The sequence below is a fragment of the Heloderma suspectum genome, chromosome 14 (assembly GCF_057233095.1).
Source record: "Heloderma suspectum isolate Gila_16-S chromosome 14, 16-S_ref, whole genome shotgun sequence".
Classification (NCBI taxonomy): domain Eukaryota; kingdom Metazoa; phylum Chordata; class Lepidosauria; order Squamata; family Helodermatidae; genus Heloderma; species Heloderma suspectum.
The window spans coordinates 12,026,622-12,052,857 of record NC_139471.1 but is presented as its reverse complement, the minus strand read 5'-3'; the positions used below and the strand labels follow the sequence as shown (position 1 = coordinate 12,052,857).

Here is a 26,236-nt window from a genome sequence, read left to right as displayed (position 1 = left end):
GCCCCCAGTCTGCAGGAAGTGTATCGACACCCAGTTGAACAGACAGACTTCACACCCTGAGATGCGGCCTGGTGGTATCCAGGCACCACGAACTTTGGTCCACATAGATTTTCCTGATGGAAGTGCCATGAAGGTAGAGCGAGAAAAAGTCAGAGCTTATGAGACCTCTCCCAAGAGAAAAGAGTCTCACCAGAGTAGATTCCAATTCCATGCCCCCTGGGGCAATCCTGGGGCAATCCAGAGGAGCATGTTGACACCTAGGAGACTTGGTCATCATGGCTACCAGGCTGGCTTCAAGTCCCCTAGAGGCACCAAAGCCTCTGAAGTGACATTGTGGCAAGAAGGTTTTATGGAGAGAAAATGTCCTAAGCACACAACCAAGAGTGGAGAGTCATCTTGGCAGACTGACCTCTCTTCCGAAGACTATCCCTTATCAGCAGGCCAAGCCAACACAATACAGAAATGGAAACGATTGTGTAACCGAGGTCCCCTTGCAACCAGTGATGTGACCTCCACTTCTTCCCTTTCCGGCACGCCCCTTTCCAGCATGCCCTGCCCCATAGATGATAGTGGCCTCAGCTACGTGGAAGAGCCCTATGTTGACATGCTGTATGTTGCTCACCATCCTGGAAAAAGAAAGAAGTCTTCCCAACAGTTAGATGATGCTCCTAAAATGGGGAAAATGGCTATTGAAGGTGGGATAGGCCAGATGTCACATCAAGACCCAGATCTTTCTTTGACAAGGAACAAATCCACTGTAGAGAGAGTCTGGAAATGCCCAAGATGTGGCTGTGAAGAATCTGACCTGTATTCAATAGCTCAGAGAGTGTTTGCTCAACAGAATGCTATCCCTAGGACCTCCAAAAGGCAGCTAGATGTGGCCACCCAATGGTCCTCCACTGACACAGTCCGACTTAACGGTAACATTGAACGTGGGTTAAAAAATGTAGAGTGCAGTGTGGTGGCTTAGGGCACTAAGCCACTGCACTAACACACTCTCTGGCTCCTTCCTTCCTTCCTTCCTTCCTTCCTTCCTTCCTTCCTTCCTTCCTTCCTCCGTTTCTCTGGCTCCTCTCTCTCTCTCTCTCTCTCTCTCTCTCTGTCTCTCTGGGCATTTCTACATGAAGCTTTTATTGTGCACTTGTGATTGGGCACTCATGAATGTTTACGGGTCCTTTACATGATGTCATCACCTTCCAGGGCATCTCCTGAGCTTTCTGACATATATCCCTGTTTAAAAAGATCGGGGATAATGCAGTAATAAACATTAATCCACTTTATTGGCTATGTGTAATTGTGCAGTTCTGTTATTCCACAGCAGCATTTAGTGACTGTATCATGAAATATGTAGAACTTGCAGACAGAGGAAGTCCCATACAAAAAATCCCATGTCAGCCCGTGTAAGGAACTGATCTTAATCCTGCAAAGAATCTGGAAGCAGAAGCCCCAGTAAATTGCAGGATTAAAACTTTGGTGTGGTGAAGCCTGCTGTCTCTGTCCTGGCTATTTTCTCTCTCTCTCTCTCTCTCTCTCTCTCTCTCTCTCCCTCTCTCTGATAGGCAGTGTCAATTGAGCCCAAAGCAAAGAACACTGGCAGTGGATCCATAAGCATTAGGTGGGAAAGCCCAGTTTGTGTTCCCTCTCCATGTCAAACCCCTTCCAGTAACCTAGATCAATAAACTTGATCCCCCCTGCCCTGCAATGCACACAGAGTTTCCTCCTCCACTTCTGTCCCCAGTCACACTGATTTGTCCTTTTGCTGCTTTCTCCTCCTCCTCCACAGGGCAGTACTGATGTGCAGCTTCACGAGGATTCTTAGCTACCCAGGGCTCCCTGGATGCCACATATGGGCATAGAGGGGAGCCCCCCACCCTGAACTTCAGCCGAAGAGATTAAGGAAAAAAATGGGTGGAAAGGACACTGCCCCAAACCAATCCCTGGGCTAGATTTAGCATGTGTGGGAAAAACTTAAGAAGGACACAAGCAAAGGTGCGGGACCTATTTACCGAGAGTGAGCACTTTGGAGCAGCTGAGGCCTTAGGGCTCCTTCACACGGAGCTTTTACCCGGCTATTGAGATTGCTCACTCATGGTTTGTGGGTCCTTTTCATGACATCATCAACCTCCAAAGCACATCCAGAGGTATTTTCTGGTTATTCCATCTCAAAAAGATCTGGAAATAATGATGTATCAAATCGTCGGATTGTAACGCTATTAAAACAGCCACTAGATGGCGCTGTGGCATTGAGCTCTGTAGAGCCTTGAAAATGAAAAACTTCCCCTCTCAGCAATGATGTGGTCGCCACCTGGGAGCCTGCTGTAAATGCAGAAAGGCTTCACAACAGGAGGACAGCAGGTTTTTTCTTTAATGTAAAAGCAGCCTTAGGAGCAGAAAATCCTCCCCCAAGACCTTGGCTTTGTAATCCTGATCTTTATGTTAATATGCATGTCTCAGTTTGTTTTTTACTGTAGTGAAAAATGGAAAGTGTCATGTGGGTTTCTGTAATGTGGGATTCTGGCTCCTGCGACTTCCAAAGACTGTGTTTCTGTGTTGCTCTGAGGATATGCCCCCACCCCAAAACTCTGATTTTTAGCGACGATTTCACAGTTCATGTGCCTCAGTTTACCTTTGATGTGCTATGGGTTGCTGGCTGCTTTGAATTCAAAAGACCACCTGCCTCTGGTGATCCATTGGCTCCATCTTTGGTGACCTGCCCTCCACCCCATCAGTCTCAGCCACAAACAAATGCGCAGTGGTAATGGGGGTGGAGGGAGGTCCAACTGAAAGCATCTTGCCCAAGGGCCACCAAAACCTGGAACTGGCTGTGGTTAAAGATGACTTCACAGGTATGCTGATTCTAAATCCCATCTCTGCTCAAGACTAGGGTTGGATTCAGACTTAAGTCATACTTAGACTATACCCAGTCATGAAATCAGTCATAACTAATTTCATTGATTTCAATGGCTCTAAGTATAACAAAGGCTGGATCCGACCCTGGGACTCTGAGGGAGCAATCCTATGCCCCCTCACCATCTGGGGGTCCATTGGATTGTTCAGCATCCCCCCTCTGAAGTCGGAGACAGTGCTTTGACCTCAGAAGGGGGAGTCAGAGATCCAACCTTGGAGATCTGGAGTTGGGAAAAGGGAGTATTTCAATGGGTGTGGAGGGAAAGAGACCAAAGAGGCGAGGATATGAGCTCTCCTGAGGCCTCCTTCGCTCCCCCTCTGAAGCATCCCAGCTAGACGGGCAAAAAAGCCCATCTAGCAAAAAATGCAGGTAGGTGGACAGGGAGGTGAAGATTGTCTCTGCCACTCCTCCTGCCCTGCATAGGATGATCATAAGCCTACAAGCTTGAGGGCTTATGATCATCAAGGGCACAACTGATAAGGCCCTAAGAGTCCATTCACTGTGGATTTCTTTACAATGAATGTAAGGGCCATATGAACTTGCTTCCTACTGGGGCAGGCCAGTGGTCCATCTTGCCTAGCATTGCCTACTCTGGTAGCAGCTCTCCAAAGTCTCAGGTAGGGATCTTTCCCAGCCTTGTTGCCCATTGATAATTTGCCTCGAGGGCCCCAGTCTTGGGCCTGCTGCACACAAAGGCTGTGCCCTCTGCCATTAAGCTATGGCTTTTCCCCTGACATAGCTGGGGAAGGATCACAACTCTAGCATCTTGCCTTTATTTTCGATTTTGCAGAACGCGATGTAGCCCTGGCTGTCCTTGGCCTGCACCCTAACATCAAGGAGTCTCTGTTGGAAGACCCCTGGCAATCTAGCTGTTTCTCAAGCCTCCAGCCCCCCTTTGCAGCTTCTCATTGTGAGCGAAGTGAAGACGATGCTGATTTTGCTTATGAATATCCTTCTCCACTGGCTGGTGCCATGGCACTTGGTCCGGTCTTCCCACTTACTGAGACGGCCACAACGCAATTGATTCTGAAGGATTGGGATGGGAGGGCGGATGTCACAGAGACTCTCCAAAGTAAGACCGTGGTTGATCACCCAGTAGGCACTCACCCACCAAACAGCTTGAGGGAAGAAATACTGGAGGCAGACGTGTCTTTGGAGGCTCTCACCATTGACATTGTTGGTCAATGTTTTGTGGAAGGAGAGAAGGATACAGTTAGCTCATCTTCTAATGTAACACACCTGAATTCCTGCTATAATGTCTCTCGTGGCCTGCTTGTCAAGACAGATGCAGATTCGTCACTGCTCAAGACGCCCATCTCTGACAGGAGCTGTAGTGGTGTTACTCATTTGGGTGTTCCAGGAGATGGACATCAGGAGGTTGCAACCATCACATCGAGCTGCCCTGTGGTTCAGAAAATGTGCCAGATCGACTTTCCCCTCCTGGTGGAAGAGGAGAAACCAAGCGCGTGGAACAAGAATAGGGATGACCTAGCAGCCAAGCTCACCAAAGAGAACGGTGGGTGGTTGAGCCACAAAAGCCCATCAGAAACTGTCAGGAAAAAGGTCGCTTAAGGCAAAACCCAGTTGGGTCACTCCACTGTTTGCTTTCCATTTCTGCCTGAATAAAAGCTTTGTCAAAGGTGAAAAGGTTGCAGCCTCTTTCCTTCAGAAAAGGTGATTCCATTGAAAAAAACAAAAAGCCCATTCCCAATTCAGATTGTTTTGGCTTGTGATCAAAACCAGCAACGGCCAATTCCCTTACATGCAGCTGGATACAACGCTAGATTCAACCCAACACTACACAGTCTCTGTCGGCTGGTCTAGCTAATTAAAGGAGCAATCCTATGGCCGCTAGATACTGTCTAGATGGCCATAGGATCTTTTGGTTTCAGGGAACCGCACTCCCTGTCCCCGCCACCTTGTAGGCAGCATGGTTTGTCCCCAGCTCCACACTCATAAGTGCGGTCTGGAGTGGGTGAAAAGGGGGCACTCCTGGGGGCGGGGAGGAGAGGAGACCATGGAAGCATCCTTACAACAAAATCGGCTGTCTAGCCGCAAATGCAGAGGGGAGGATTCCCTCCGTGCTCCGCCCACCCTGCATTGGATAGTTGGCCGCCTCTGAGTTCAGAGGCAGTTGACTATCCCCATAGGATTGCACCCTAATTTCTTTTGTTACATTTTTATCCCACACTTCATCTAAAATGCTCAGAGCTGTGTAAAGGGTTCACAGTCTTCCCTACTATGGTTAGATACATTGTATTCTATTTAAATTATAGTAATTATTTCAAACATTGCATCGAGACGTACTGTATGAATTAGCATCTCATTTTTTAAAATGCAAATCAGTGTCCTCTTTTGGGGCAATACATAAGTGGCTATGCTAGTCCAAACCGCTGTGAGGTTCAGCAGCATTCATCTCACTTCTGCTTCTCAGGCTACTTCCACACTAAGGCCCTTTAGCGCTGCTGAGGCATTGCATTTCTGCAGCCATCTGTGAAAGGAATCAAATTGGTGGTGCCACATGGCCCTTAATATAGTAGTATATTATCTGGCAGTGCTGATCACCATGCTGAAGATCTTTCTATAATGTGTATTCCAAAGCTGTTCCATTCAGGAAAGGTCCTCTGCAACTTTAGTTAGAGGTTTCCTCCTTGTAGCTCTCCCTCTTTTAGTACTTCCGGTTTAGTGAAGGCCCTGCATTTCTGATGAACTATTTCTTAATTAGCCCTCGATTAGTCAGTTCCTGTTTTCTATAGGTCAGCAGCTTTAATTGCTGCTGGCCTACAATAATTAAAGCTCTCATTATTTTTTTTTTCTTTTTCATTGCAAAATAACATTGTTGGGCCAAACCCCACCCCATAAATTAATAAGAGAAAGCAAGTAATTAAAGTTTCCCATCACTACAGGAAACAGGGACTAATTAAGGGGTAATTCATCGGAAATGCTGAACAGGAACTTGCTAGCTTGGAGGCATGTCTTAAAATAAATTAAGAGAGTTTTATTGGTTAGCGTGAATGTCTCTTGAAGCTGATTCTCTGCTTTTTTGCAAGACAAAGGACGGCTAGAGGATGGTCACCTCTTTCTCTCCCACCCCCTATTCCCCAGCAAGGCTTATTACATATCCAGTCTGTGAAAGACTGTTGAACTTTTTTTTTGTGCATTTATATCCTGCCTTTTTTCCTCTTGCAAGGAACCCAAGGTGGCATACATAATCCTCCTCCTCTCCATTTTATCCTCGCAACAACCACCCTGTGAGGTAGGTTGGGCTGAGAGTCTGTGACTGGCCCAAAGTCACCCAGTGAGCTTCCATGGCTGAGTGGGGACTAGAACCCGGATCTCCCAGCTCCCAGCCCCAACACTCTCACCACTACACCACACTGGCTCTTTTGTCTTTGAGCCTCTGTTAAAAGCACAGGAGCCATGCTAGGGAAAAAGCTGGCAAACCCAGATGGTGAAGCCCTTTTTTGCTTACATTCCCCCATGTTGGACATGTAAGTCTCCCAGAAGAAACCAACTATTTGAAAGGCTACAAAGCTCAGAATTCCTTTATTTATACCAGGGATGGGGAATTTGGCCCCAGGGGGCCAAATCCAACCCTCTAAGTTTCCCTAAATGGTCATACCCCCTTCCCCTGTGCCCAACCCCATTTCCTCCTATTGTTTGGTGGTTTCCTGGCCTTCGTGCAGGTTTCCCCCCATTCTAAAAAGGTTGAAATGCTTCTCCAGAGGCTTAGTTGCTAGCAGTAAGAGGTTAATTTTCTATTTTGGCTCCGTCCCCCTTGCCTATATCCCCATCTACCACCGGAATGCAGCCCTGACAGCTTCTCCAAAATGGAATTTGGCTGTTGTTGATTCGGTCAGTCGCTTCCGACTCTTTGTGACTTCCTGGACCAGCCCATGCCAGAGCTTCCTGTCAGCCGTCGCCACCCCCAGCTCCCCCAAGGCCGAGCCCGTCATCTCCAGAACATCATCCATCTGGAGGTTTTGTCACCCGAGGCAGAAATTTCCATTAGCACTTCTCCCTGGGGGTAAAAAACGACAGTAAAAAAATAATAATTTGCTGCCCTTTAATGACACCCAAAGTCAGCCAGCTGCGTGAGGCAGTTGCCTCATTCAGCCTAATGGTAGAGCCGGCCCTGCTCAGTTTCTTTTTTGAAATAAGTCTCAAGAGAATTCAGCTTAATTTAAATGTTGCTTTGTTTTCGTAAGCTGTCCTTCTTTGAAAGAACAAGACCAAAATCAGTGGTGCCATCAAGGAAGAACTTTGGGGCGGACGTCCAGTGTCCATTCAGTAGGGGTGTCCCCAAAGGCAAAAGGACTGGCTTGCAATATTTTGAAGTAAGCAAAGTAATATACATTAATCATATAACGAAGGGATATCTGTAAATGTCCTCTAAATTTCAGAAAAATATTAGAAATTATTTGCTTTTTTTAAAAAAAACCCTGAATGAAAACATTCATGATGCTGCAATTTAGAGTTTAAAAATTCAAAGAATTTTGAATGGGATTTTTTTCTTTATTGCCAACATGTTTTTTGTTCAAATACATTTTTTAAAAATGAACAAATAAACAAAAAAACACCAACTATCTCTGCAGTCTGACAAAAAATTTGTTAGGACCAAGAGCTTCTATTTCTGATGCAGGCCTATGAATTGAATTCTTTATATACACTGCAGGTATATGGACTTTTTGGGTGTACTAAAACTGTATTTCATTTTATGAATGGATCAAATTGCTCATATCAATAAAATAACATCAAAATGAGGGATGGTGCATTTTTCTTGACAGAACGTGTTATAGATAAATAGTCTCCCATTTCGATATGTCCACTTGGTAGGACTGTTACAAAAATAAAATATTTATTTTACATATGTCGTCAGTTCGAAGGAAATAGAAAAAGTAAGCATTTTATCTCAGTAGTCTATCAACTGTATCTAAATACATTGCTTAGATCATTTTATACCTCATTAAGATGTAAATTAACACTGTAGAAATGTGTAAGGTAAGGTGTTACACAAGCGTCGCTTTATATAAAGATTGATAGAACAAACGGAAACCACCAATGAACTGAGATGTAAACGCTCTTGTTTTATTTCATCAAATGGAGCGGGGGGCTTAATGAATTTGACTTTCTGTAGTCATGTTGGTCCCACAGAATGAGAAATGGAGCAAAAAGAATGTGTATGTCTGAACACGGTAAGAATATATTCCAGGCAACACTCTTCCTATAGGTTGGCGATGGGCCATATGTGGATCACATCCACAGAACAACTTTCTAACTCTGACAGGACTCTACCAGATTTTAATCATGGTGTTATAAACAGCTTGTCTTCAGTTCCACTCGTGAGGAAAATCTAACAGCGCCAGGGTCAAGAGGTCAGCATGTTCGGGCAGCTACCAGGGGGCCGGAAGGGCCCATCTGCTTCCCATCCCTGCTGGTCCTTTGACACGGACAAGTTTTCCTAGTGGGCAGCAGCCCTTTTGAAGGAGCTAAACCACTTGGCTCCATGTTGCCAACCCACAATCTTAGGTTTCATCCAATACAGTGTCTGACCTGGCATCTGAGCGGAGTGGAGCGCCAGCTCGGCTCCCATTCAGAACTTTGCTGCCCGTTGTGGCAGCCAGCCTGACACCTCAGTAGCCCTCCCCTGACAAATTTCCCAGGTGGGTGATGGTGGCATTTCTGAATGGGAGCAGCATTCAGCTCTACTCCCATTCAAATGTCCCCCACCCCCCGCCCCAGAAAACCTGGTTGTTCAGAGCCTGCCTGGTTGGTGAGTAATATGGCAGCGAGTGGGAGCAGATGTTTGTTAGCAGTGGGGCCAGAGGTTGGAGGGACATAAATAGGGTGGTGCCTGTGGGCCCACTGAAATAAAATGTCATCAAGTAACAATCTCAAGTGACAGTCCTGAAATAAAATGTCATCAAGTGACAGTCCAATGGAATATTCCACATTTCAACTGTACATCTCTCTCTCCCCCTCTCTGTGCTTTTGTACACAAGGCCCTGACCATGCTGGATCATCTGTGCTCCATGACTGTGAAACCCTTAATCTACAAGCAAGCCCCTAATGTGATTACGGAACATGAGCAGTTGTGACCACGTTTGGTTTGCGCAACAAGATACACTTTTGCCCCCTCTCCCCTTCAACCCGCCCCTGTCCAAAGCGGATAGGGGCTCTGATTGTGTTTCCATTTTGCCCATGGTTGTTTCCGTGGGGAAACACCATCCACCCAACAGGAATGCTTCTGGAGAGATGCCTCTGTTGTCCAGGTGAGTGGGAACGTGGGGGCAGCATGTCCCTGGGCAAACTTGAGCGCCTGCATGTGCGGCTAGTGGCTGGCACAGGGCATTAGAAGTGATGCCAAACGTTGGCGAATACCTCGCTGGTTCCTCGAGATCATAGCCTTCTGGCACTTCCAGTTTTGATGCAGTTATAATAACAATGGATCAGTTGTGTGGTGAGGTTAAAAAATGCTTCCATATTTGGGCAGGTATTTACAGCATCAGGAATCCTTATTATGCTCTATGCAAATCCCATTTAGGATCAGGGGTTGGACACGATGGCCTTGTAGGCCCCTTCCAACCCTACTATTCTATGATTCTATGCCAAAGACATGAGGCGAGATTGCGCTAACTGGCACCTGCCATGACCATTTTACTTAAGACTAGAGGTGTAACAACCCAGAAAAGAACCTGGAAAAAGTAGGGGAAAAACCTGTTTTTTCCCATTTTTTTCCGAGGACCATTTTTGTTTTTTTCCCCAAAAAAGTGAACAGCTTTGGATTATGAAATATTTTCTTTTAGAATTTAAGACACGGTGTCTATATATTGTTACCCAGCCTTTACTCCCACCCCCATGATTTCTAAATACTATGTAGCAAGAACACTTTTATAGAAAGAATTAGGAGTGACAGAGAATTTCTCGCCGAAACTTCGGGGGGCCGAGTGCCGACGTATTTGGCCCCCCGAAGTAGTTTCGGGGAGAAATTCTCCCCCCCCGCCCCCCCCCTGGGATGGGACTTACCTTTCCCAAATGTTACTCCCGGTGGCGGGTCGCAGTGGCGGTTCGGCAGGGCTTCGACAGGGGCGGGGGTGGCAGCCGGTCTTTTGACCGGCTGCCGCCGCCGCCATTCCAAGAAAAGTAAAAAAAAAAAAACGCTCCTGTGATAGGCTACGTGACGATTAACGTAGCCTATCACGGCTAGATTTGCAAAGTCAGCCGTGATAGGTTACCTAAATCGTCACGTAGCCTATCACGGGTGACTTAAAAAAAAAAAAAAAGCGCGTACGCAAATGGCGGCCCCCATAGGGAGCCGCCATTCGCGTTCCTTATTTGGTTGCTGTAGTCTACGTAAAGATTACGTAGACTACGGCGAAAATAAGGGCAACGCTATTTGTGTTGCCCTTATTTTCGCCGTAGTCTACGTAAATCTTTACATAGACTACAGCGACCAAATAAGGAACGTGAATGCTGGCTCCCTATGGGGGCCGCCATTTGCGTACGCGCTTTTTTTTAAGTCACCCGTGATAGGCTACGTGACGATTAACGTAGCCTATCACGGCTGACTTTGCAGATCTAGCCGTGATAGGCTACGTAAATCATTACATAGCTTATCACGGGCCGTGTTTTTTTTTTTTTTTACTTTTCTGTTGAAGTTCGCGGCCGGGGAGACGGGGCGCTTCTCCCAGGCCTGAATTTCAGCCGGGGGCGAGGCGGGAAGCCTCCCCCCCAGCCTGAATTTCAGCCGGGCGAGGCGGGAAGACACCCCCCGCTCGCATGAACTTCGGGTGGAGAAGCGAAGCGCCTCCCTCCCACCGCGAAAAAAGCTGCGGGACAAGGTAAGTCCCTTTCGTACATCCCTAGAAAGAATAGAGATGTAAAATGTCTGGAAATAATGAAGCCATGGGGGAAAGTATTTTTTAATCCTCTCTGTAAGATTCCCAGCACAGTTAGTTCTTTCATTCCTTATTAAAATTATTTATCTAAAGTATATTTCACTGATAGACATTTATGCTCAGTTTCCCAATGTGTGAGTAGAGTCACCATTGTGCATTCTTGACATTAAGTGTGCATTCTTGACAGCTTGGGTTTTGTTCTAGAGTCCTGTGTTTCTGATGCTGTAGCAGTCATTTAATGAATTCCTAATCTATTCAGACAAGAATTACAAATTTACTAAATGAGTTAACTTTTTAAAGTTTTAAAATATAATTATAATTTTATGAGCAAACTAAGTCATACATAAAATGACTTTAGGAACATAAAGTCTGTTTTATGTTCCTAAAACAGCCTTCCCCAATCCAGTGCCCTCCAGATGTTTTGGACTACAATGCCCAGCATTCCTGACTATTGGCCACGCTGCCGGAGGCTGGGAGCTGATGTCCAAAATATCTGGAGGGCACCAGGTTGGGGAAGACTTTCTTAAAGCAACAAAGTGACTTCAGATCTGTAAAGAGCTCTAAAGAAATACTTATTGCTATTTTTCAATTTTTTCAAAATGTCCAACTTTTCTAAAAAAAAAACCCAGAAAAAAACCAGTTCTTTCCCATGGCCTCAAAATTTGCAGAAATTTTACATCTCTATCTAAGACTAACCACCATCTCAGGACCAGGGCCATACAGCCCTTTAACAGAAGGTGACAATGTTCAGTGATATAGACATTACAATGAAACTAAAAAATAGGAATCCTGGAAGGAGCATAGTAACTCATTTGCACCATAATCTTAGCCAAGTCCACACTTAACACATGCTGGCTGGGGAATGCTGGGAGTTGTGGGGCCTTTTTCTGTCTAAAGATGCATAGGATTGCACCCTAAGAGAGCAATCATATGTGGAGAGGCGTCCTCCTCCGAACTTGGAGGCGGCCACCTATCCAATGCACAGCGGGAGGAATGCAGAGGGGATTGTCTTCTCCGTGCCCCAGCTGCCTTGCATTTGTGGCTAGACGGCCGATTTCAGCTGTCTAGCCGCAGGACCTCGGTGCGTGGGGTGAGGAGGCCGGAAGACACCTAGGAAGCGTGGTACAAGCACGTACGCATTCCCCGCCCCTCCCCTCCCTGCCCCTCCCTGCCTCGGGACCGCCCCCTTTTGCCCTGCTTCTTGCTACTCTTACAAGCGCGGAGCCAGGGGACAATGTGCGCTGCCTATGAGGCAGTGGGGGAGGGGGTTTTCTGGGAACCGAACTCGGAGCGTGGGCTTAGGGTGCAATCCTATGGCCACTAGTCAGCAGCTAGACGGCCATAGGATTGCACCCTAAGGGCGCAATCCTATGCGGATAGGCAGCCGCCTCTGAACTCGGAGGCAACCACCTATCCAATGCAGGACAGGAGAAGGGCGGAGGGGATTGTCCCCTCCACACTTCAGCTGCCCTGCATTCATGGCTAGATAGCTGATTTCGGCTGTCTAGCCGCAGGAAGGTGGAGCGGGGGAGGAGTCTGCTGGACGACACATAGGATGTGTCGTACTGGCATTTCTACCTTCTCCACCCTGGAACACCCCCTGGAATGCCCCATTTTGGCTGCTCTGTGCTCTTCTTCTGAGTGCGGAGCGCGGGGTGTTCTGAGCTGCCTGCGAAGCAGCGTGGAAGCGGGAGGAGGTCGGTTCTCTGGGAACCGACCTTGGAGCGTGGGCTCCAAGGTCGGTTCCTGGAAACCAACATATCCTGTGGCTGTCTAGCCGCTGACTAGCGTCCATAGGATTGTTCCCTGAGTGTGTTAAAAGAAACACAATCCTACGCATTCATATGCAGAAGTAAATCCTATTGAATTCAGTTGGGCATATCTCTAAAACATGATTATTTGTTGGCACATTCAAATTCCCCGACTCCTGCTGCATTTTGCCACCATTGTACTCCTTTGGACTTACTGTCCTTTAATCTCATTGGCTTGCCAGCTAGTGGGTGTGCGACAGGGACAGAGGTGCATCCCATTATAGCAATGTGGGATGGTTACATGGCACGAAATGTGGGTTTTGCAAATAAGTGTTTCATTGCGTTCCCTTTAAGGTGTACACAAACCTCACAGGACTATACCTCGAAAGGTCATGTGTGAAGTGGTCTAAAGACAAACTTGTATTTTAATGAGGGATGCTTTCTCTCTTTTCCCATTTTTTTTCTTTTTGGGGAGTGGGGATGGATTTCTCTCTTCTACTTTCTCACATCCAGTTTACTGGCATCATTCTTGCCCTCTGCTAGGGAAAGGGTGAGAAATCAGAAGTCTCCTTTGAGACAGACCTTGGATTGGATACAGATGTAATCATGCTTAGAGCAGACCCATTGAAATAAATGGGACATCAGTTAGTCATCACCAAATTAAGTCCCATTGATTTCAGTGGGTTTACTCTGGGTATGACTCAATCTGGATCTAACCCCTTGTATTTTGTGAATGGTGACATGCTATGATATTTATCAGATCAGAATGAATTGCCTCACTCCTTCCAAAAACAAACGGAAGCTGACTATAGAGGTAATGGAAAACTATTCCTTGACAGATTTCACAGAAAGTACAGATGACAAATTGTTTTTGAAATCCCTTCAAACTGTGTCTTGCCTTCTTATGAAAAGTAGTGTTAGTACTTTTTTTTACACAAGGCTGTTAATCCATCCAATCTGCTTTTGGGTTCGTTGCAGAATTGAGATCCGAGCACTATGCAAAGGGTGTTTCCTTTCCTGCTTTTCTGCTATATAACCTCTAGGTGGCACTGTGGAATAGTGCAAATACACAAGCAGAAATAGCATTTCTGTCACCATCAAAAATAATACCTCATTTTCGCTGGACTAAAAAAATGTGTGGAAAGAATTTACAAACAGAAGTGAAACTGGAGGGTTCTCACGACGTTGTCCAAAGAACCCATAAACAACCATAAGTAGGGAATGATGAGTGCACTAGAAATGCCTCATGTACAAAAGCTCTTAAGTATCTGTAGTGATGCCAAGATGTAGATGTGGAGCTTTTCTAGATGAGGCTTTTATTGTGTATTTCTCATGACATTCATGGATGTGTCATTGTCATCCTCCTGTGTTTCTCTTGTTGTATCCAACTGCTTTCCTGTTTTTTTCAGAAAGGGGAAAATATGGTATTTTGTGAGATTGCAAAACCAAACTGACACCATCCACCATTGTAGCTGAACTTTTGAAGTTGTGCAAGAGCAGCATGCCAGTAAAAAAATAATATATATATTTTTTTAAATTGCACACATGCAGGAACTGTGTGCGAGGAAACATGCCCAAAGAGATGCATGGAGAGAAAGGGAGGGAGGGATTATTCCATGGGCAGAGGGGGGTGGGGAGGCTTGACAGTGGGCAGGCAACGCTCTTGATATCTTGGAAGATCATGCCAGGCTCTGCCCACCAGTGTAAGTGGTAGATATTGGTACATAGCAATATGCAGCAAAAGAAAAAAAGAAAAAAGACCGTGTAGAGAACCCATCAAAATCCCCCGCACATTTCAAAAGCAAAAACAGTGGTAGGTAGCATGTTAAAAAGCCACATCTAGAAAATCTCATGTTCTCCCTTGTTGGAAGTCTTCAAGCAAAAGCTGGACAGCCATCTGTTGGGGACGATGTAGCTCTGGATTTCCTGCATTGAGCAGGGAGGGTTGGACTAGAATGCCTCCAAGGCGCCTTCCAAGTCTAGGATTCTGTGAGCAGACACAGACCACATTCAAGAACTCTGTGTTTCAAGAAGGAAAACAAAGCTATGGCTACACAAAGTCAGCCCTCTGACTTAATTACAGATTATTGTTTTTTGTAGGCTGGGGGCATGTCTATAATTTTCCAGAGGTCCTGTGAAGTTTCCTCTGCTTACCTGGTCCCTGTGGCAGCAGCCACTATGCTCTCAGGCGCTGTTGGGCATATTTTAAAATGATCTTACCCGCAAGTCACTGGAATGTGGGCAGGAAGCATGAGCCTCATTGTGATTTTGCTTGAGACATCACGAAACAGCCAAATTTCCGTGGCTACATGAAACCAAATCAGAGTGAGAGCATTGATTTCCTGCCCCCAGATGGGTGATCTGTGGGTAATTTAAAAAGAAAAGAAATTGTACCCAGCAATGTCAGTGGCCGGGAAATCTGACCCTTTAGGAGCTTGCTGGACTGCTGTGATGTGCCCAACCCGGCTTGCTTTTGCCAGGCGAGCCATGAGTTCCAGGGCCTTTTAATACATGGGGGCGGGGGGTGTCGTTGCTGCAATTTGCGCAAATAGAGATTTGAACAAATTACAGTTACAATTTGTGCCATCTGAGAGATTTTCGGCTGTACATTGCACAAATGTGCATAATGTGCACCACTTATGGCTGTAAACTGCACAATTTGCAGACATAATTTGCACGATTTACAGCCGTAATTCCTGCCATTTACGCCATAATTAGTGCAAATGTTTTTTAATGCAAATTTTGTATACAGAAATTCCACCACCCGAGTTGGGCCAGCTGGCAGAAGAGGGAATGGAGTCTGGGGGGCCAAGCCTACAAAAGCTTATCGAGCTCCACCCCCCAACCAAATTCCTTCAACATCCCTAATTGCAGCCAGCAAGGCTAGGAAGCATGATTGCCAGTGCTCGCAGGACCATAAAAAATGTGTTGGCAGTGGAAGAGGTGAGTAGGGGGCAGTGGTGTATAGAACCTTTCACACACACACCACTTTTGAGTTGAGTAAGCTTACTCACAAACTTCTGGCTCAGCTTTGACAAGATTCCTGCTAGATGAATGCCTGTCACGACCCGTCACATTTGATTCGTTTCCAGGATGCGAGTGGTAGACCTGTGCTGACAGAGCTGTGTTCCTAACCTACAGAGGATGGCACTCCAGAAAGATATTTAGCCAAGATTCCCCATGACTTGACAGTGCCCATCCACCAGTTTTTACCCGAGGGGACCCCTTGAGTCTGGTAGCATTGTTGATGGCCAGCTCTTTTGGCAGCTTTGAACACTTATGATCTCTTAGGTCTTCCAGATTTCCTCTGAGAGAAGGTGGCAACACACACACACACACACACACACACACACACACACACACTGCAAATCCATGTCAAGAGAATCAGAGCCTTAGCAAGAACAAGTGATGGCCACAAGAATGCCTCATGGATCTTGCTGGTCTTCTGCTTTGTTGAATGTGACCTCACTTCTGGATTCAATAAATGAGGCTTCTGACGCAGCACGGTCTTTCCTCTGGACGTGTGAGCCCTCCAGTCTATGCCCATGAAGATATTTCCACTAGCTGTGGAACGTTTTTATCCGTCCCACCCATCCCTCGAAAACGAACAAACAAAAAACCAGTGAAAACCAAGGTTTGTAGGAACCATCCAGTCTTCGATTGGATCAAGTGTCTTTTCATTCTGAACCTCGTCAGTCCTGCCATCAGAGTCTCTTTCAAGAGACACGAAGCGAGGTTGGGAAGGTGATGTTTCTCAGAGCCCCAAACTCAGGATCCCAACTGAGTGGTCATCTTTGCAAGCATTTTTGACTGAAGGTTCATCTGAAGTCTCCTCAGAAAACTGTTCCTCCCTTTCAGCACATAGTTTACCATTAATTCTGTTATAGTTCCATGCATGAATGGGAAGGGAAGGCAATGCATTCCATGCAAATGGACGGAGCTGCTCAGAGTTGCGTCTCGTCTCTCGTTTCAGGGTTACAAGGGTCCAGCTTCTTACTGCAGCTGTTCTTTCGACTGTGAGTTTCGTTTTCCACGTGAGCTAAGGGATCAGGCCGTATTAAATACCTGGGTAGAAATGAAGAAGTTTTTTATTTGAATCCCAAGATCTGACAACCAGAGCCTGGTGCAAAAGAAATGCACTTCAAAACAAATTCCTGGGCTCAGGTTTCTTTGATTCTGACTCCCAGAACTGAATGGAGTTCACAGTCCAGTCGACAACAACCTACTGGCTAAACCAAGCTTTAGTCATGTCAGCAGTATAATTTAGGCTGGGGGAAGCTGAGTTGCATTGTTATTGTTAAACCAGCCTTGCCCAAAGTTGGATCCCTAAACGCTGTTGGACCACAGCTCCCACCATCCACAATCATGCTTGCTGGGGAGGATGGGAGTCACAGTCCAGGGATGGAAAAGGCTGTGTAAAATGTTTGGGAGTCACACTGAGAGTCAGTGTGGTGTGGTGGTTAGAGCGTTCGACTGGGTCTTGGAAGATCCGGGTTCTAGTCTCCACTCAGCGATTAATTTAGTGTTGTTAGATTTGTATACTGTCCAATTGGCAAATGCCCTTGGGATGGTATACAAATATAAAACCAAACAATAACAAAAACAAAGTAACAAAAATTACAGAAATAAAAGTAACCAATTAATACAATATTAAACATTAAAACATTTATACATATTTTAAACTTTGAGGAGCCAGCAGTAAAATAATAATCAAGCAATAGGTTAAAAGATTAAATGCCTGTTGGAAGAGGAAGGTCTTAACCTGCCATTTAAACATATACTGTGAAGATGCCAGGCAGATCTCCCTGGGAAAGGCATTCCATTTCCACAGACACTGGGGCCACTGCAGAGAAGGCTCTTTCCCTGGTAGCCATCCATCACATCATTATGAGCAGCAGCACAAGATGATCTTAACTATCGGGCAGGAACCTATGGGAGAAGGCGCTCCTTCAGGTAGACTGGTTCTAAGCCTGACCTTTTTCTTTTCCCTGCCTCTGTAGACCTCAAACCTTCAAGTCTCCAGACAATGTTTCCCAGTGATTTCCTGTGAGTGTTAAAAAGCATGGGGGACAAAATAGAGCCTGGAGCCACAACTGAGTCTCCATGAGGCAGAACTGTAGTCCCCCAAGCAGGACCTTTTACAACTGGTTGTCCAAGCAGGAGCGGAACCACTGTAAAACAATGCCTCCAACCCCCAATTCATTCAGCCTCCTCAGAAGGCTACCAGGGTGGATGGTACTGAAAGCCGCTGAGAAGTCTAGGACCACAACAAGAAGACATTTTCCCTGTCTTTCTCCTGGCAACCAAGGCAGTCTCCACCCCAAAACCAGGCCTAAAACCCAATCAGAATGGGTCCAGATCATCAGTATCATCCAGAAGTACCTGAAGTTGGCCGGCAATCACTTGCTCAATCACCTTGCTCCAAAACGTAAGATTGGCCACTGGTATAAAATGATTAAAGTCCTCTGGATCTAAACTCAGCTTCTTCAAGAGCGGCTGAACCACCATCTCTTTTAAAGAGATTGGTAGTTGCCCATTGCTCAAAGACATGTTGATCACTTCCCTCGATCTAGGTCCTCAGGCCAGATCTACTGGATGTAATCAGCCCCCAAAGGCAGGGGTCAAGAGCACAGGTGGTCATGGATGCCCCTGGATGACTTTGGGCCAGTCACTGACTCTCAGCCTAACCTACCTAACAATGGAGAGGAGGGGGATCTTGTATGCCACCTTGGAGTCCTTGGGGGAAAGATGGGATATAAATGCAACGAACAAACAGAAATCCTTGCTGCTCTACCACGACCCAGAACTCTGCCAGGAGATCTCAAACTACTTCTGCCCACCCTCGCTGTAAGCTGCCCAAATGCCTCACTTTGGGGCTAATTTATGTGCCGGTCTGTTATTTGCTGAACGCATTCCATGGATAAAGTCGAGGTGGTGATTTTGAAATTGTGAGGAAGGATGCATGGATTACCCCCATGACGTAGGGAGTTTGGTCCACCAAACCTTCTTGTATTCAGTACTCTTGACTAGGGCTGGGGAAATCCTATCATGTTCAATTTGGCTCAAGTTCTCCTTTTCCCAGCGCTAAATGCATCCCATTCCAACTCCGCATCAGATTGCAAATATTCCTTCAATATATATACTTCCCACTGAGGTCATTCAATTCATCTGCATCTTTCCCCCTCCTTTATTAATGACACATATGTGCGCATTGATACATCACTTCCGGAAAAGCACATTTGGTATGATCATATGCATGCTTCCTGATGCTGCCTCTGTTGTGCTGTGCTGCTGATGAACGCATACATTCCTGCACACAGCCACTTACTCACCCTATGCCCTACTGCAGCTTTCCCCAACCTGGTTTCCTCCATGCCATGTGAGCTGTGGATGTTGGGATCTGTATTCCAACACATCTGGAGGGAACCAGGTCAGGGAAGCCTATCCTACTGCAACTAATGCTTGAGATTCCACTCTTTGACCCTTTGGGAAAGGAACTGGGCTACCTAGTCCGGAGGAAAAATTTCCGCTCAACCTACACCAACTGGAATTGGGGCCTTAAAGCTGGTCCCTCTGGCCTCCAACTAGAAAAAAGGCAGCACTAAAAAAAGAAAACAAACGAACAAACCACCTGTCTGATATGTGATACTTATTCTTCATCCTATGCCCAGCTCATATATAGCTAGACATAGAGAATCTCCTTTCTCATTCTGCTGGCCAATTTGATTTTGGTCCATCCACACACTATACTGACTTGGCTCAGGAAAATCCTCTGTCAGTGTTGTACATACACGATGTCATTGAGTTCCAGCCGCGTATCAGGAGGAGGGTTGATGAGGACGTAGGACAACGTGTTCTGGTGGTCATTCATTTCATCTGCAAGAAAAGACATGGATGCCTGATAACGTGGCCAGGTAAAACAGCAGATGCTAGCTAAAGAATGGCAAACCTTTGGGGCCATTGAACTCTCTCTCTCTCTCTCTCTCTCTCTCAAAATCATAATCACAAATGAAAGCCATTGCTACCATCTACCCCAGAAAAGTGTTCAATGGGACCCCTCAGATGTACCCCAGGCATGCAGAGGTAGCCATGTTCAGGTTAGGCCTCAGTTTCGTAGTTGCTTTTAGCACAAAACACGCCACATGGAATCCACTCAGAATGGTGCGAGCGTGGCTTAATGGTGACCCCCCCTCCCCCCAAAGGAATGGATGTGATCAGTTTCAAAACCCAGGTCTGAGAAACTGGTGTTCCCCCTGAGAGGTGGTGCTCCGCAATGACAGAAGCATGGACGCCCCAAAAAAGGGATCATGGAAGGAAGGACATCGATGTATCACAGCTGCATGAGTGGAACTGTTTGTACTAGTTCATAAGACGGAGACACATTCTTCTTTCAAATGGAAACGTTTTGTCCAATGGTTGCTATGGCATTATTATCTAAGGTGGCCCCTTTGTGATGGGTGCACACAGACGCACCCACTGGTTCTATCCAGCAATTCCATGTGTGAAGGTCTGGACAGACACACCAATGGACAACTTTCAAAGACCTCCTGGGAGGCGCACAAGGTGGGTGAGGAGGATCTTTGCAATCAGAGGCTATGGGCTTCTTCACATGGAGCTTTTATCCTTCTATTGAGACTGCTCACTCATGAATGTCTGTGGGTCCTTTTCATGACATTGTCAACCTCCAGGGCACATCCAGAGGTATTTCCTGGTTTTTCCATCTCAAAAAGATCCAGAAATAACAAACTATCTATTGAAGTCGGGATGCTGTGCTATTAAAACAGCCACGAGATGGCGCTGTATCATTGCTCTCTATGGAACCTCGAAAATTAAAAGCTTCCCCTCTCAGCAATCACATGGTCGCCATCGGGGAGCCTGCTGTAAATGTGAAAAAGCTCCTCAATGGGAGGACTGCGGGTTTTTCATTAGTGTAAAGGCAGCCTATGCTTAAGACTAAGTGAGATGTCTCTGTTGTCCAGAATGTGGGCGGCCAGTTGCTACCTCCACCTGTATACCATCCGCCCCTTTAACCGTTCGCCACCATCCTAACCACTGCTGATTCCTAGCAGACACGTGTCTTTCCCTAGATCTGGGCCATTTTTGCACAAAACCATTCCAGCGAATAGGGTTCCTGTTATATCGATAAATCAAAATAGATTTTAGGCAAAGATAAATGGGGGACCCACAACAACAGGTGGTGGTGTATCTTTTCAGAGCTCCCACCAGCCTTGAACAGGAACCTTGTGGCACTTTGGGGGAGGGGGTCTGCAGGCAACGCATGATGAAGGAGAAAGGCTTCTTTTTGTCTTCCCCGTCCTCCTATAATCTTCCCCCAGCAAGCTTAAAAAAAAAAAAAAATCTTATGTATTTGGTTGCTCTCAGACACGCAAGACATGGGGCGGACATGCTCCCCCGAAAGGTGCATTCTGAACGGGATGGAAAGCTTGCAAAGAAGATAAAAAGATAACGGGTTGGTGGAGGCTATGCTGTCTAGGTTGCTGCAAGGCTTTTGACAGGGCTGGTGCTGCTAGGACCCATATAGTAAAATGATTTTTTTAAATTAAAAATTCCGGACACAACTCATTCTCAGCAGGGCCAGCTCAGGATTCGGGAGGCCTGTGGCACAGTGCCATCCGGTGGGCCCTCTCCTATCGGGGATCCCCTCTCCTACCCTTAACACCTGTCTGGTGGCCCTTTTGAATGTCAGTGCTGTGTCGCTTCTGGCATCTTGCATTTGCCCCCTCTCCCATGTCCTGGAAGTTGTATCTTTCCAGGGCACTGGAAGATGGCCGCTACTACAAAAACATGGTGACTGCCTTGTGTTTTGGTGGTGGCTATCTTTCCCCTCCCCCAAATAACACTGTGGGGACCACCTTCCACTCCCCCAGTGCTCCAGAATGACCTAGCGTTCGTGGCATTGGGAGGGCAGCCAAGATGGTGTCTGGAAATGGGGCTATGGGGCAGGCATCATCGGTGGGGAGCCTTCAGCATTCTTGGGCCTTGGCAACTCTTTGAGGACGCCTTGTGTGGTGCTGGGTTTGATTCTTGCACTTGCAGAGAATAGTGCAGATGAGGATTCAATCAGGCTCACCCCTCTCGCTCCTGCTGCCTTCGAAGCCCATGTGGCACTGATCATTAGTGTGGCCCAAAGGCTGGTTTTAATCCTCAGGACCGCAGTACCTGATGGAACACCTCTCCTGACCTGAACATACCCAGACTCCATGATCTGAGGCCTTCCTCTGAGTGCTACCTCCAAGTGAGGCTCAGAAGGTGGCAACAAGGGAGAAGGCCTTCTCAGTGGTGGCCCCCTGCCTGCCTGGTGCTGACACTGTCATCTTTTAGGCACCAGGTAAAGACCGCTCTCTGCTCCCAGGTATTTAATGGCTTATGATGGGGCATCTATGTCTGCTGTTTTGAACAGGTCCGTTAGGGGAACTATTGTTTTACTTAAACTGTTTTTAGCTGTTTACATTGTTTTAACGTCTGCGTGTTAAACAAATTTAGACTGTTTTTATCATGCCGTATTCTTTGTAATGCTGGTGTATTTTTTTTACAAATTGTTGTAAACCACCCAGAGAGCTTCAGCTATGAGGCAGCGTAGAAATAAATAGTGGGGTTGTGCACAAATGGCCTCTCAAAATTCTCTGCCCTATTTGTGGGCAGAGAAACTGGGGGACAATTTCACCAAATTTCTCCAGGGAGAGGAGAAATTCTCCACCGTTCTTCACAGGTAGGGCTCCTCATTGGCAGGGGTTGTTGCACAGTTTCTGTCTTTTCCCATAAGGGCTGGTTTGTTTGTTTTTTGGTGCTGGAATGACACCAACTGTGTTGGTAGGCCGGGCCCCATTTTGCATCCTCCACAACGCAGGTGTGAGGGGGGAGAAGTGTGTCTGGCTCTTTACATTTTCTTCCCCCAATAAAAGAGGCTCCCATTGTTCTGCCTCATTCTCAGGGTGTTTTATAGGTTATTTTTGTGGTGTTTGTGGGCTTACTTAATCACAACCAGCCTCCCAAGTTGCCTGCACATCCTGATCTGAAAAAAGCCCTATGGAAGGAATTACCTCATGGGGCCATAAACTGGGCCCTAATTGAAGCATAGGAAGCTGAGGAGACCGCAGCCAGCCAGAGAGAGGATGGCATGTTGAAAAACAGGACCCTTGTGCTTGCTCCTTGGCCAGCTCCGGAGTCAGGCAAGCCCAAGAAACCCAACCCCAACCCAGGAGAATTTCTCCAAAATTTCTTCACCACCGAATTTCTTTTCGAAAGCAAATTCTCTTCTATCGAATGGAATGAGAACGGTCGGAGAACTTGTGGGAGGAATTTTGGGCACAGCACTAATAATTAAGGCCCGTGGAAGGCCTCTGCATGCCTATGGTCTCTGTACCCAGCTGTTCCTCCGCTCCCCAGGCAAGGCAAGGCAAGGCAAGGCAGGGGTAGTGTGGGTTGAGCCTGGGGAGGGAGAGGGAGGGAGGGCTGGAGGGGAGGCAGGCATAAGCCACCCTTGGAAGCTAGTGGCTGGTGTTCTTTGTGCACATGCCCAGCCTGGGAAGGGGAAAGCACCCTGTGGAGGACCGGGGGCTCCCCACCTGCTCTAGAAGGAGAAACTGGGCAGCGTCTCCTTGGTGCAAGCATCGTCCTGCCCTGCATAAAGAAAAACTTCCATCCTTTACAAAGTGTGCACGCTGAAGCCCTCAGAGGAAGGGCCATAGCCGAGGGGCAGGACATCCGCTTTGCGTGCAGAAGGTCTCCAGTCCAGTACCTGGCATCTCTACTTAACAGGGTGTCAGGCAGCAGGTGCAGGGAGAGGCCCCCCTGTCGGAGACCATGGTGAGCCATTGCTAGTCAGAACAGGCAGTACTGGGCTAGATGGATCAGTGGTCTGGCCAGTGCAAGGCAGTCCCATGCGTGTTTGTATGCTTTATATATCATTGCAGGAGCAGAGAGACATGACAATCCCCCCCACACACACCAGGGGGATGTTGGGATCTCCCTCGCTGGAGGTCTACAGGCTGGACTCTCTGGCCCTTGGCAGCCTTGCCGCTGGAGCATAGAGCCTAAGCGGTTGAGCTCAGAAATCTCTGGTCTGTATTTTACCTCTGCCACAAATTCACTAGGTGGTCCTAGGGCTTCTCTACACCAGGCTTTTATCCCACACCTTTACCGGGGCTTCCGCTTCCGGATTCTTCGCAGGATTCAGATCGGCTCCTTTACACGTGCTTTCCCCCCCGGGATTTCCTTTCTCCGCAAGTTCTATATGTTTCATTATACAGCCGCTAGATGGCACTAGTGGTATAGTGGAATTGCAGAAATACAGGGAGCCACTGGAGCACTTCATAGCGCCACTCAGGGAAAATACTGTATTGTCCCCGTTAGGAAAAAAAGCCGTGATAATGGTCAGAAAGCATGGGAGAGGCCCTGGAGGTTGACGACGTCGGGTAAAGGACCCACAAACTACCGTGAGTTACCAATCACAAACATGCAATAGAAGCCTTGTGTAGAGAAGCCCCTAGTCAAGACACTCTCTCTTAGCCCTAACTGCCCATGTGCAATATGGGGATAATGATACAGGGGTCTTGTAAGGATCTTTAAGATAAAGGGGTGGCTCCAGATTTAGCCATACTTGGAGGAGACCCATTGAAATTAAATTAGTCATGATTAATTTAAGTCCCATTGATTTCACTGGGTCTACTCTAAGTATGACTATATCTGGAACCAACACAATGGTTGTTGTGGATCCAGATTTAAGCAGGATCAGTTGTGCTAGTGGAACTGGATTTCGCTGCCCCTCCTTCCCACGGCAGCTCCCCTACCCCCCTGGAAATGCTACACAGAGAACCAGGAGATCCTGCTGGGGTGAGGTGGGATGTGTGTGTGGGGAAGAGGAGGTTCCCCAAGAGTCAAGCAGCGAGACCTTTTGCAAGAAGAGCCCCTCCTGTCATGTAGATCCTGGATCCAAACCAATGTATGTAAAACACTTTGAACACTCAGTAGTGGCTATTAGTACTATGATGATTACTACTAAAACTCAGCTTCTTCTGGTCTGGCCCCTGAAATCCAGCCATGTACTGCCCACACACTCAAGCCACCTTTCTAATCTTGAGGGCTAGAAACTTGATTTTTTCTAATCAATAACAAAACCAACAATGAAAGTTAGCTGAGATTTGCAAGGATGCTGATGTCTGTGCCACGTTCTGTGCAATGGTGGATTCCTTACCCACACATCCAGTGTGATTCACGATCATGAACACTCCTTCGAGGCAATTGAACTGGGAATCAATAACTATTCACATTTTACTTGAAAATGGATCTCGGTCTCTCTGCTTTTCTGTGCTTCTCAAAAGCTGACCATATTGTCACCCTGAGGATGAGGAGCATCGTGATGAAGGCCAGGCTAAAAAGCACAGGATAACAAGATGAGCACCGCAGGGCTATTCGATGAACGGAAACATGCATGCGTGAATGAGAACCAGCCAGCTGGTATAGGCAGAAAGTCCATCCTAACCCAGCTCTTCCTGTCTGTGGTTTTGATCCCTTATTCAACACCTTGGACTCAGCGGACATGGAGAGAACAAAGTCGCTCAGTGATGGAGCACGTATGTGGACAGCCTCACATTCAAGCATCTCCAGTTAAAGCATTACAGGTAGCAGAAATGGTAAAAGAAAAACCCTCTGCCTGACATTGTGAAGATATGAAACTGCCTTATACCGAGTTTGTCCATTGGTTTACTGTGGAACTCTCAACTCTGCTAGGCAGTAGCTAGGGATGGGGCATTAATTAATTTGGTTTGCCTTTTAACTTGCCCTTCCCTAATTTCACACTTTTGAACCAATCCTTCAAAACCCACGTTTCTCCAAATTTTGCAATGGAGATCTCCAACAAAAATGCTTATATTAGGGAAACGTGCACACAAGAATGCACAAAAATGCTTATATTAGGGAAACGTGCACACAAGAATGCACACATAAATAAAATGATGTTAGAATGCATTGAGTTTGGAATGTTCCTTGTGAAATAATGGCACTTCTGTATGTCATTTTGTTAGTCAAATGGGCATACAAAAATGCATGCATTAGGAGAAACATGCACAAAAGTGTATATGAACTTGCAAGCAAACTTTTAAAAAATAATCCTCACGAGGAACCAAATTTAAGATTAGAAGAATGAGAAACTGAAATCAACCGATTCAGTGGTCTGTCCCTACCAGTGGCCTCCAAGATCTTGGACAGAGGTCGTCCCTGAGCTCTTGTTCCTGACCTCCTTTAATTGAAGGTGGGCTTTCTGCATGCAAAGCATGTGCCCTAATCACTGAGCCATACAGCCCTTGAAGAGTGGAGTAGACATCTGTCAGGCAGCTGTATATGGACGAGCACCTGTGTTGCATGCAGAAGGTGCCTGGTTTCATCCTTGGCAACTCCAGTTACAAGAATTGGTTCCGGATTTAGCCATATTTAGAGTAGACCTATTGAAAGCAGGTGATGGGGAAGGGAGAGGGACCCAAGAGACCTCTGACAGAGCAGACAAGCCTGGGCTAGCTGGACCCATGAATCTGATTCAGAAAACGGATACTTCATACATCCTCTGTTTCCCAGCCTCATCATATGTGTGCAGTGGCCATAGCTCATCCCAATGCCAAAGCTAGGATGTCTCAGAAGTAGACAAGGACTATTATGATTGCATA

At 46.7% G+C, this 26,236-nt stretch overlaps 2 protein-coding genes across 4 annotated transcripts in view; one reads left to right on the top strand and one right to left on the bottom strand.

Annotated features, from left to right (window-relative positions):
* Nucleotides 1-391: 391 nt before the first annotated feature.
* Nucleotides 392-4,551, top strand: LOC146335696 (uncharacterized). The gene is made up of 2 exons (XM_084821208.1): nt 392-920; nt 3,699-4,551. The coding sequence occupies exons 1-2, from the start codon at nt 548-550 to the stop codon at nt 4,478-4,480; spliced, it is 1,155 nt and encodes a 384-aa protein (XP_084677334.1). The 5' UTR covers nt 392-547; the 3' UTR covers nt 4,481-4,551.
* An 11,950-nt stretch (nt 4,552-16,501) lies between these two features.
* KCNT1 (potassium sodium-activated channel subfamily T member 1) overlaps nt 16,502-26,236 on the bottom strand; it is a 187,997-nt gene continuing 178,262 nt past the window's right edge. For all 3 annotated transcript variants that reach the window (XM_084821145.1, XM_084821144.1, XM_084821143.1), the window contains 2 exons: nt 19,349-19,433; nt 16,502-16,622 (listed from right to left, as the gene is read on the bottom strand). In XM_084821145.1, the coding sequence (XP_084677271.1) occupies nt 16,502-16,622; nt 19,349-19,433 (206 nt within the window). The remainder of the gene's footprint in view (nt 16,623-19,348; nt 19,434-26,236) is intronic.